Source organism: Rhineura floridana, chromosome 5, assembly GCF_030035675.1.
Source record: "Rhineura floridana isolate rRhiFlo1 chromosome 5, rRhiFlo1.hap2, whole genome shotgun sequence".
Lineage (NCBI taxonomy): Eukaryota > Metazoa > Chordata > Lepidosauria > Squamata > Rhineuridae > Rhineura > Rhineura floridana.
Window position 1 is genome coordinate 163,623,017 of NC_084484.1, and position 12,726 is coordinate 163,635,742.

General features: G+C 42.4%; 1 protein-coding gene across 4 annotated transcripts in view; it reads right to left on the bottom strand.

Annotated features, from left to right (window-relative positions):
• The window catches only part of DYNC2H1 (dynein cytoplasmic 2 heavy chain 1), a 438,789-nt gene that overhangs the window by 160,678 nt on the left and 265,385 nt on the right, over window positions 1–12,726 (bottom strand). For all 4 annotated transcript variants that reach the window (XM_061628720.1, XM_061628719.1, XM_061628721.1 and 1 more), the window contains one exon: window positions 485–550. In XM_061628720.1, the coding sequence (XP_061484704.1) occupies window positions 485–550 (66 nt within the window). The remainder of the gene's footprint in view (window positions 1–484; window positions 551–12,726) is intronic.

Consider the following 12,726-nt stretch of genomic DNA (forward strand, 5'->3'; position numbering starts at 1 on the left):
AACCATATGAAAAAGGTTTAACCCACATATTATCTAATCACAAATTATGGCAAAAAATGTAAGGTATTAAAACTACCATTTGACATGAAGACAAATACGTCAATTTGTTAAGACTCCTGTCTTACCCGTTTTATTTGCTTACACTGACAAAAAACTTCTAAAGGAACTCACATCCACGACACACAGCTGCTCAAGCAAAACATGGAAACAGATTAGGGTCTGCTGATAGTGATAAGGCATCACAAGATGTGAGCACTGCAGATTTATTTTGTCTTCTGAATCTCTTATCCTGTGGTCATATTGCATCAAATACTATAACAGCCAGAGGAACATCCATGGGGAATGTTGCAAGACGTCCACTGTATTCTTAGGGAAAGTACTGCATTTTTTATGTTTATTTTGCAAAGTTGGAAAATATCCTAGTGCTTATATGTATTTTCGCATTAATATCAAATTAAAAAGCAAGCATTCCTATAGCACTTACGTTCTCTTGAAAAAGTTCAGGATGCATGCCTTTCACAAAATGTAATGCAAACATTAGTTGATCAGCCTGGAACAACAGAAGGATAAATGCATTAAGAACAGTATCCTGTTACATTCTCTAGGAATTCAAACTCTATAATCTAATTTTCAAAATATACAAAGGAACTAAAGGCAATGCTGGTTATAAGACCATGTATTATTTTCAAGGAACTGGTGACATACCTTGAAGGTGAAACTGAGGTAGCTCAATTTTCTTTCACAAAGTCAGATTAGGATTGTGGTGAGAGGGGAGAGAGGCTCCCCACACCTGCTGTTCACAATGGGAGGAAAACTCTCATTGGTGCCAATTGGAGGTTTCTTCCCACTGTCATTAGGAGACACAGTGGGGAGGAATTCCAACTGGGACCGTAGAGAGACGAAAGAGTTAAAGCCCCCCTCCTGCTACACACCATGATCCTTATCCAGATCACACATTCCCAAGCCAGTTTTTATGAAAAAAACTAAAATAGAATCCCAAATTGTGACAATCATGTCTTGTTTAGCCATTAGTCTCTTTTAAGAAACATTCCTCAATACAGCCCTTTATTTTAAGACATACCAGCTCTACAGATCTGCATTTCAGTGCATGTTTTAGATTTGTTTTGATCCAGCACTCTTACTATATAACCTTCCCAAAAAGTACCTCCCAAAAAGCTTTTAATATCCTTTTAGAGCTGAACCAGTTCTGATGAATCGCATCCTAATTTAGATCAAGTCATAAAATAAGAAAATGTTTGACTACAAACAAAATGTATTGTAAAATTGGTCTGTGGAGTATGACAATCTGTATCTAGAGTTAAGGGGGAATGGAAAATTTTTTACTGGTAGCCAAATTTTATTCCATCACTATAAAATGCCAAGCAAAATGTGATTTAAATGGGGTTATTCACTTCTTTTCAGGGATTAGATAGGGGTTAGCTGCAGGGGCAAAGCTTATTTTTATTGAAGATGCTGTGCTAAAGCCAGCCTTAAGGAACATATAGTAGAGTGTAGTAACGAAGGAGCCAGGAAGTCTCCACTTTAAATCTCACTATAGTGACAAACCTGTTTAGGTCTGGAGTAGCCACAGCACTGTTTCTTAATCACATTTAAGGAAGCAGGTAATGTGATCACATGCTCCATCTCCCCTCTTGTGCACAAATTTCCCCACCAGCCTTAACAATGGCTGAGCACTACATCGAGACTAACTAAACCATGGGTTGATGGTAACCAGGGCTTGATCTTAACCAGGCTCTGAACCCATTGTCAAATATTTCCTTTCTGCGAATGACATGTTAGTCCTACGATTATATTCCCCATTTTAGCCATTTATTGTGTTTTAAGTGACATGCAAGGATTTCTAAAGTGATATGAATGATGAAAAACAGATTTGATTAATTAAATTTTGTAACACAAAAGCTTGTAACTTTAGCTTGGAAGTCTTTTAATATTGAATGGCTACAATGTCGATGCAATACGCAGTGTTACTTTATAGTCATATATCAGCTGAAGTGAAAGGGTAATTGAACTAGCTCATTTCTGCACCAAGCAACTACATAAATCCCTGACTAATTTATAGTTTTTCAATGAATTCACTTTCAGAGCTAACCAGCAGCATTTTAAAATCATCTATAGTACCCACCTGAAACAAAGGCCAGATGCAGCAATGTTAATGATATAAAGCACCATCATAACAAAAGCAAATGGTAATATTTTTTTTTTATCCCAAAATTATATATTTAACCTTCTATTCTTCAGATGAAATTTTGGAAAGAAGAAATCTCTCTGGCATATTACATGAAGTGACTGGAATATGCTATTTCACTGAGTTGCTGGGATAATGCAAAGTCATATAAAATGTTGACACTCAAGTGGTATAATATGGAAGATACTAGCATAACTATTTAGGTTGGTGAAGGAAGACTCCAGCCTTCCAACTACAGCTATTGTGATATACCATTCACTTCAAAAGGGCTAGAGCAATGCATGGCGGACTTGCTGTAAATATAGGAATTCAACAACAAAACTGCCTTATTGAACAGAAAAGCTTGCTTTTAATTGTTAAGATAGCTTGAGGTTTTTCTCCTATTATATATTATTCCCTGCACCTCCTCATCCAAGTCACTAATAAAAATGTTGAAGAGCACATGGCCCAGGACCGAGCCCTATGGTACCCCACTTGTTACCTCTCCCTAGTTTGATAAGGAACCATTGATAACCACTCTTCGAGTATGCTTCTGTAGCCAACTGTGGATCCAGCTGATGGTAGCTAATCAGAATATCATGGGCACTTGGTCAAAAGCTTTGCTGAAGTTGAGATATATTATGTCCACAGTATTCCCACAGTCTACCAGGGAGGTTGCCCGATCAAAAAATAAGATAAGGTAGTCTGGCAGGATTTGTTCTTGATATATCCATGTCGGCTTCTAGTAATCACTGCATTGTTTTCAAGGTGCTTATAGACTGATCGCTTTATAATCTGCTCCAGAATTTTCCCAGGGACCAATGTCAGGCTGACTGGTCTGTAGTTCCCATGTTCATCCCTTTTGCCCTTTTTGAAGATGGGGACAATATTAGCCCTCCTCCAATCATCTGGCACTTCACCCATACACCACGATTTCGCAAAGATAATAGACAGTGGTTCCAAGAGTTCTTCAGCCAGTTCCTTCAGTACTCTAGGATGCAGTTCATTGGGCTCTGCAGATTTGAACTCATTCAAAGTGATTAGGTATTCCTTGAGGATTTGTCTATCAATCCCAACACTGCAATCCTGTCCCTTCATGTTTGTCTGGAGAGTCATAGACCCTCTTTTGGGAGAAGATTGAGCCAAAGTAGGAATTGAGCACTTCTGCCTTTTCTTTGTCATCATTTTCCCATCCTTACTGAGTAGCGATACCACCATTTCTTTTGTCTTTTACTATGGATGTACTTGAAGAAAGCTCTTTTGTTGCTTTTGGCTTCTCTCACACCTCAGCTTTAGCCTTCCTGACACCATCCCTGCAATTCCGTGCTACCTGTCTATACTCTTCCTTCATGGTCCTCCTGTATGTGTCCTTTTTTGTTTTCAGGTCATCTCTAAGCTTTCTGTGAAGCCACATTGGCTTCTTCTGCTGTCTTCCCCCTTTTTTCCTTGATGAGAATTGTTTGTCATTGCGCCTTTAGAATTTCCCTTTTTAGAAACTCCCACCCATCTTGGATTCCTTTTCTCATTAGGGTTGTTTGCCATGGAACCTTACTTACCATTGTTCTGAGTTTATTAAAATTGGCTTTCTTGAAGTCCTGGGTACGCATATGGCTACTCTCAACTTTTGCTTCCTTTAAAATCAAGAACTCTAGTATAGCATGGTCACTTTCCTTCAGAGTTCCCATAACTGCCATTTCATCAACCAAGTCATCTCTGCTGCTTAGAATCAAGTCAAGGATAATCGATCCTCTAGTTGCTTCCTCCACTTTCTGTAGGAGAAAGTTATCTCCCACACAAGTTAGGAATTTCTTGGAGGGATCGTGTTTGGCCAAATTTGTAACCCAACAGATATTGGGGTAATTGAACTACTTCATCATGCCTCCTCAAAACATTGGCAATTTGCTTTGCAAAGTAACCCTAACCCTTGTCTTCTCCTGGATTGGGTGGTCGGTAAGAGACTCTAGCCACCATGTTCCCTTTATTCCTTGCCCCATTTATTTTAATCCAGATACTCTCGGTGGAGCTACCAAGCTCATCTTCCTGTATTTCTGCGCAGTGATATATATTTTTAACATATAGAGTGATTCCGCCTCCCTTTCTATCCTCCTGTTCTTTTTGAACAAGTTATATCCTTCAGTCGCTGTATTCCAATCATGGGAATCATCCCACAAAGTTTCAGTTATACCTATCAAGTCATGTTTACTCTCCTGTATTAAGAGTTCAAGTCCATCCTGTTTGTTTCCCATACTCTGGGCATTAGTATATAGACATCAAAGACCATGTGATTTATGGCCTGGCTTCCTTCCTACATTTCAATTAAGACTATTACTGGGCCCCTTTATTGATTGATTGATTGACTGATTGATTGATTGATGGCATTTGTATACCGCCCCATAGCCGAAGCACTCTGGGCGGTTTACAACAATTAAAAACATTAAAAACAAATATACACATTTAAAAACACATTTTTAAAAAGCAATTTAAAAACACATGCTAAAATGCCTGGGAGAAGAGGAAAGTCTTGACCTGGAAATGAAAAGATAACAGTGTTGGCACCAGGTGCACCTCATCAAGAAGTTAATTCCATAATTTGGGGGCCACCACTGAGAAGGTCCTCTCCCTTGTTGCCATCCTCCAAGCTTCCCTTCGAATAGGCACCCGGAGAAGGGCCTTGTTGAGTGTAGTGTACAGGTGGGTCCATCAGAGCCATTCCCTCAGTTCCTCCTACTGTGCAGAAGCCTTTTTTAGTTGTTACCGCTAAGTTTCCATCTTCCTCCCCCTTAGGATTCCATTTAAAGCTGTCCTGATGAAGTTCTCCATGTTGTGGCCAGACACATTCTTCGCAGTCCTTATGAGGTGCAACACATCACTTGCCAGCAGTCCATCTTCCAGGAAGCATAAGCCCATGGTCCCAGAATCCAAATCTCTCACATTGGCACCACCTTCTTAGCCAGTCAGTATTTTTCTTCCCCTTTCCACTTCTCTTCTAAGTACTGGAAGGATGGACAAGAAAACTATCTGGCCCCAAAGTCCTTGAGTTTCCTTCCCAAAGCTTTAAAGTTTTCCGTGATTTCTTTGTAGCTCTGCTTGGCAGTATCATTCATTTCCACATGGATGAGAAGAAAGGGATATCTGTCAGTGGGTATTTTCCAGATAAGACTACGGCAATGTATTCTATATGGGGTTATCTTTGAAGACATTTTGGAAAATGCACTCACTGCGAGGCTGCTAACTGGGACTAGGTATCCAGATCATGCCTGTGTCAAAAACTTAACTGGGCCCTGGTCCATTTCCAAGCTCAATTCAAAGTTGGTGTTGACCAGTCTGCCTGATCACTGAGATCATCAGAGGCTCTTCTCTGGGTTCCCTGCCATCTGAGGGAAGGTGGTTAGTGACTGGAGAGAAAGCCTTTACAGTTGTGCAACTCCAGTCTTTGGAATGCCCCCCCCCCAAGAAGGCTTGCCTGGCAGTTACATTAATGCTATTTCAGTGCCAGGCAAGGAGCTTTTCTTTTTTGTTTAGTGTTCCAGACTTTTTAGATGTTTTGATCTCTTAAGCCATTGTTGTTGTTTTTATCTGCTGTGTTTTATTGATGCTGTTTTCAGTGCTTTTATGAAGACAGTTTTGTTTTATATTGGTTTTGTTCTATTGAATAATTACTTTACTCTACACTTTATTGATGAAGGTGCAATTTATAAATCAAAATAATAATAATAATACATTTGAACCAGGGACTGCTTGATTCTTAGCTCATTCTCCAGTCAATATATCAATACATAGGTCAATATACCCACTGACATACATAAATAAGCATACAGTTTTATTAAATGGGTGATTTGCTTTGCGTTTGCTACTTATAAACACTTTCAGGGGGGAAACCTGTTCATTAGATTTCAGCACAGCTTTGTACTCTGGCTTCAGACTATGTGAATACAGGCAGTCTACATACTATATATGCTTATTTTAAACCTAACAAATACAACTACTTAACTCTTTTCAACTTGACTGATTGGTTAGTCCACTTGAAAAACATTCAAGAAGCTAAATGTGCTGTTACAAAACAAGTCAATCATTTTTCAGTGCCAGCTTACCCTCTTTCATTCTATCGTGTTTAGCATGCTAATACTGCAATACCCAGCTTTCCCTCTGTTCTCAGAAAGCTGATGTTCATGAAACATACTGAAGAGGCATAACTGCAAAATATCAGTAGTCAGACACATCTCAGGATATGAGTGTCATGTTTACACTAAGGAGCTTTCATTTAACCATAGCCAAGGTACCCCATACTAAGCAAGGCCACAATGCTGAATGTTCTAAACTGCAGCAGATTTATTGAGGATGAATGAGCTTAACAACCATGTGTTCAGCAGGTGAAGCATAGAGGATAATGTATAGTCCACTGTTTCTTAAACAAAGGTATCATTAGGGCTGTTGCTCATTTAAAAAAAAATTAGTTGATTGACTAAAAAGATATGGAAATTAATCAAGTAATGGATTGATTAAAGCTGCATAAATCTGCATATACAAAAGAAATAATAGTTAAAAAGGAAAAATGCATATTTCCTTTGTTTTTATGTCACAGCAGGCATCCTCTTATAAGAGGTATTTCCTTTTCTTCCTCACATAGGAGGCAATGCTTGTTCTAACACAGTGACTGTCATCTGTAGCTTTTACATTACAAATAGTTTGCATTAAAATAATAATAAAATATTTTACCCAATTAAACGGTCAATAAAAATGATTAATGATTTATTAATAAATCAATGTTGCAGGTATATTATTTTGATCTTAATGACAATGAACATTTATAAGACATTTGCAGAATTTATAAGACACATGGAGAAAAAAAAGTTTCCTTCTGAATTAGACTTATAAATTGTGTTTTATGACCAGTTCCAGCAAAGGAGAAAATAATTATTCATACCAAGGAGAATACAATACAATCCCAAGCATAAAAAGTAAGCAGGAATGCTCAACTCATTTACATGACTTTACAATTTCCCTGTTTTAGCAAACTGAGAGCAATTGTTGGGCCCACATTCTCTTCTCTTAAGCACTTCAAGCCTTTGTCTGTTTACACCAGAGTTTCTTGTTGCTGGCTAACAGTGTAATCTTAACCATGTCTACTGAGAAGTAAGTCTATTGAATTCAGGGGTTTTTCTCCCAGTACATGGGGTTAGGATTGCAGCCTAAATTAGATTACTAATCAAGATGAATAAACCATGGTGTAAATTCCTGGTCAGTAAAACACATTTCAGATGTAATGGGGAACTCTGGTTTAAACAGATTAGGATTGAAGTTCTGCAACTAGTACACAATGGGAGGAGGAGGAGGCGAGGAGCAAGTGAGGAACATGCAAGCCTGATGCTTGTTCCTGGCTTGCTTAATGATAATTTAGCAAGCTAGAATTGTTATGTCTGAACTAGCTTAACTTGGCATATATGGTTTTCAAGTCTGGCACTTCAGAATTTCATCACTTCATTTTATTAATGTAACACACAGCACTGCACTTATAGCTACAATTTGCCTTGCCAGTGGTATAATAAAGCAGGCATTACTGACAGCATGTTCAGGACCACTTAGTGGCCACAGAAAGCAGAACACCAGCTCTACTTTTTAAGAGGCTGATAGCACTGGACTGTGGCAATCAATTAGGATCACTGAAGCAAATTTCTTCATGAAAATTCAACCATTATAAATCTGAGCAATTGAAGCTGGAATGCTCTTAATAGCTGCCTAAAGATTACCTTTGCAGAAAAAGTTTATCGGGAAGCAAATTCTCGGGGTCATATTGATGGTCACAGGAGAAACAATAAACCGAAGACCATATTTATTTGGATGAAGGCTACATCCATGGAATGTCATTTAAAAGACAGAAAGAAACATCCTTGTACAATAGTGACCAATCCAAGAATGACAACCCACTGAGCATTCACCAAGATGGTTATCTGATAATAAGGTACCACTTTGTGGTGATACTGTGTTTGAGGCTATCTTGTTTGGGACTTTCACCCCTAACATATGGGCCTCTAAAGAACTGGGGAACCCACAGGAGGTTCTTGAAGGACTAATATAAGATTTCATTAAGGCTTGGAGAGGTTCCACTGCATATGAGGAATACATCTACTCAAATGCCACTAGAGTACAGTTGCTTTTTTTTCTCCCCTCATCTGACATGAGCTTTATGTAATGCTGCTCACAGGCACTCTTCAGTATGTGTCTTGGAGTAAAGCACAGTGTACTGGGCTCCAATGTGCAAGCAAAACTGGGCAGAGAGAGAGAGAGAGGTGTGTGTGTGCACGCGTGCGCAGATAGATAGGTAGATAGATAGATGATAGACAGATGACAGACAGACAGATGGGCTGCATCAGCTCTAGAATGTGTCGCTTAGCACAAGATCTCCCCTATACCACAGTACATGATACCAGAATCTAATATGACTCAAGATTGCTGATTTTATGAGCTAAGCCATGGCACACTTAATAAAGAGGAGTTATCAGTAAAGCTATAAGAGGAACCTGAAATGGACCATTGGTCTCACCTGAAGGGTGTTTTTCATATGAGTACGGCCCTCACTGCGGGTTATAGCTCCACCTATCGTGCGAAGGCAAGAATGTCTTTGAAGTCAAGACTAGGGGCATCAGGCACCTCCCACTCTCCAGTTCATTCGCAGCGAGTCTATAGAGAAAAATCTAAAAATACAAGAACAGGGCCAACAGGCCTGCCAGCAGGAAAATAGCATGCATAATAACATGACTCTAACATAGCGATATAACAGAACTAGAAGTCTTGACTTCACTAGTAACTTTAAATACAATAGCGTAACAATAATATATAACAGCTTAGTAAAATATCTATACATCCTCCAACTGGGAGGGTCGTGAGGGCCGTACTCATATGAAAATCACCCTTCAGGTGAGACCAAATGCAGTTTCCATTCTCCCGGAATGACCTGTTGTCTGCTGACCCAGTCTGCTGTCACATTCCAAATCCCTCTGAGATGCTCTGCTTTTAGGGATTGTAGATGTTGTTCTGCCCAGATGAAGATAAGGGAAACTAGGTCCTGCAGAGGACGGGACCTGGTGCCCCCCTGTCTGTTCAAATGTGATTTTACACACGTGTTGTCCGTTCGGATGAGGACATGGTCCAAAGGGAACAGAGACTGAAAATGAAGCAGAGCCAAGTGGACCGCCTTGAGCTCCAGCCAACTGATGTTCTGAGTCTGCTCTGCTGTGGACCAAACTCCCTGAACGTACTGGGAGTTGCAGTGTGCTCCCCAGCCGATGAGACTGGCATCCGTGGTGACAACAGTCCTGCGAGGTTCTCTGAATGGAGTGCCTCTGGAAAGATGTTGGACCCTCGTCCACCAGCGGAATGAAAGACGCAGTGTGGGGCTCAGAGGAACTGTACGATGATTGGCGTTGGCAATGTCCTGTTGAAAAGGCAACAAAGCCCACTGAAGGTGGCGAGAGTGGGCTCGAGCCCATGGCACAATATGGATGGTAGAGATGAACATTCCGAGCGCCCTGGCTAGAAGCATGATGTCTGCGGTTGTTTGTTGCATCAAGGAGCCCGCGATGTTTATGATGGCATTTATGCGATCTGGAGATAGAAACACCATCGGCTGCAGGGTGTCCAACATCGCCCCTAGATGTAGTAGGCATTGGGTCGGTTGAAGATGGCTTTTGTCGAAGTTGACAAGCCAGCCGTAGGCCTGTAAAACATTGAGGGTGAGTGTTAAATGACGATGAGCCAGCTCCTCAGAGCTCACCCGTATTAAAATATCGTCCAGATATGGGTAGAGATGGACCCCTTGAATCCGGAGGTAAGCCACTAAGGTGAGAAGTACGTTGGTAAACACTCGCGGAGCAGAGGAGAGGCCGAATGACATCGCTGTATATAGAAAATGCTGGGGACCAAAAGCAAACCGAAGGAACTTTCTGTGGGCTATGCAAATGGGCACATGGAGATACGCTTCCTTTAGGTCGATAGAAACCAGGAAGTCTCCTTCTTGCAGGCTTTCAGTAATGGAGTGGAGGGATTCCATTTTGAACCTGTGGTATGTTACAAATCTCGTTTGGGCACAGCAAATAGGAGGGAGTACACTGTGAGGCGTCCTTCCCTGGCTCTCCTTGTCAGGTTCCTACCTGCGCGTGGCTACTGCCTGTCACTAGGCACCACCAGGGACTCTACCAGTCCAGACCGCTCTCTCTTATGGTTTCTCTCCCCGCTCTAGCACAGATCTCAACAGATCCCCCTGCTAGGCAACCACCAGTAACATCCCAATACTAGTATTCCCAGAGACTCTGAATACTGGTATTGTTATTCTCTTCACCGCTGCCACCATTTGTTACAGTTCCCCTTCAGCCTTGGTCATTACCTTACCCTCCCTTCTGGTCTGTGAAACCCCAGCCAAGGATCAGGCCTTTGGTAAACCAAATTAAGTATTTATTAAAGATAACAAAGCTAACAAGATTAACAAGATTTCTTCTTAAGGCACATAAGCATATGGTTTTACTCAATACTAATCCGAACTCCACCTCCCTCCTGGTAAACAACTCTCTAAACCCCACCAAGCAACCCACTCAGTTCTCTTCTCCCCCCCTGAATACACTCTCACTCTTCCTTTTATACGTTCAGCCATTTTAAACACTCAGCCAATCATCTCGCATTCTACTGCCCATTCACTCCCCCTCCTCTTTCACTACTTACCATATATCTTCTAAACAACCAACACTTACCATATATACATTAATATAGGAACATCACATACACCCCTTCCGACCTCTCTGTTGTAGGGGCTGGCTCTATCGCCGCTATGTCCAAGAGGTGATGTATGGCTGTTTGCATGATGCTGTGCCTGGACGGCGCCCTGGGACAAGGGGACAGATGGAATTTGTCTGGTGGAGTCGCCCAAAACTCTATTGCATAGCCAGAACAAAAAAGGTCCCTGATCCAGGCGACCTTAGTCAGACGGAGCCACTGGTCTCCAAACATAAGTAGTCTGCCACCAACAGGAAGTGCATTAGAACTGTTTGCGCTGGCGAGACCCTCCCCTATATGAGGACGATGAGGTACCTCTGCGCCCTTGGTATTGACCTCTGCCCTGGAAACGTCGGTTCCAGGTTCCCCTGAAGGAATTGGAGTCATAGGATCGGAAGTCGCGGCCTCATCCTCCTGGCCGCGTTCCTTGAAAGGGCTGATTAGTGCGGTTGGGGGGAAATCGCCTGAAAGGCCTATGATTGGTGTTTTTGACAGTGGCCAAAACCAGTTTGTGAGCGTCTTTGGGATCAACCAGCACTGCCTTTAGAGCTTCCTCGCCGAAGAGCAAAGATCCAGAGTAAGGTGCCCTGGAGAGATTCACTCTGGCCGTAGAGTCAGCTTGCCAGTGGCGAAGCCAGAGGGTCCATCGAGGAACTATCTGAGCCGTCATGGCTCGTGCCCCCAGTTGAGTAGCATCCAAAGTAGCATCAGCTACAAACGCCGCTGTCTTGCACAACTTTATCAGTGACCTTCTGAGAGAGACAGGATCAGGGTTAGGGTCTTGTAGAAGATAGTCCAGCCACATCATTGCTGCTCTGGAGAAGACGGAAGCTGATGCGGAGGCACGCATGGAGAAGGCAGTGGCCTCATGATTTTTGCGGAGAGCGAAGTCTAATCTTCGTTCAGTAGCATCCTTTAGTTGGCATTCTCCTTTTCTAGGCAAAAGAGATCATGAAACTAGGCTAGTGATTGGGTCGTCTATGCCGGGGACGGCTAGCTTGGTGGCAAAGTCAGGAGCTAGGGAGTACAGTTTGTCAGCCAGGTTCTTGAAGCGGCGAGTTTGGAATGGATGAGACCATTCTTCGGTGGCCAGTTTGGCAATGGGATCCGGCACCGGGATGTAGTGCTCGGTTGGTGCAGGGGATTTGAGGACCCTGGCCGCTTTAGTAGCTGGAGCAGAAGTTGTTGGAGGCGCAGCTTGGAGACCAAGAATGTTAATTACCCTGCGCGCCAGAGACTGATAATCGGAGGCATTGAACAAGCGATATGATGTATCCTCCTCATGTTCCGAATAGTCACTCCAGTCGTCTCCTTCAGGGTGATCAGCAAACGTTGGCTCCTCCCCATACAAGGCTTCATCAATACATCTGCCTCTAGCTACGTCAAAAGGATTTGGGGAGCAGGAAGGATTTGCCTCATGACACACACATTGATCCACAGTGCGTTGAGGTACGGCGGGGACTTGTGGTGGTGACTGCATTTGAGTGAAATATGATAGCATGCCCTGAAGTTGTGAAAGGAACTCATGGGACAGTTGCAGCCCCATTGAGGCAGATGGTTGTGCCTGAGAAGGTGGCTCAGTGGGCTGTGACGGAGAATAAGCCCTGGGCGGCAATGCGGGAGGAGGCTGGCTAAGTGGTGGCTGAGTAGGAAAGCCAGGAAAGTCCTCCTCCTCAGAAGAAGCAGCGGGGGAATGAAATATATCCATCAGCTGTTCCTGGACTGCTGTGGTGTGGGTCGGAACAGAAGCATAGCATGGACGCTTGGGTTTGCTGTGG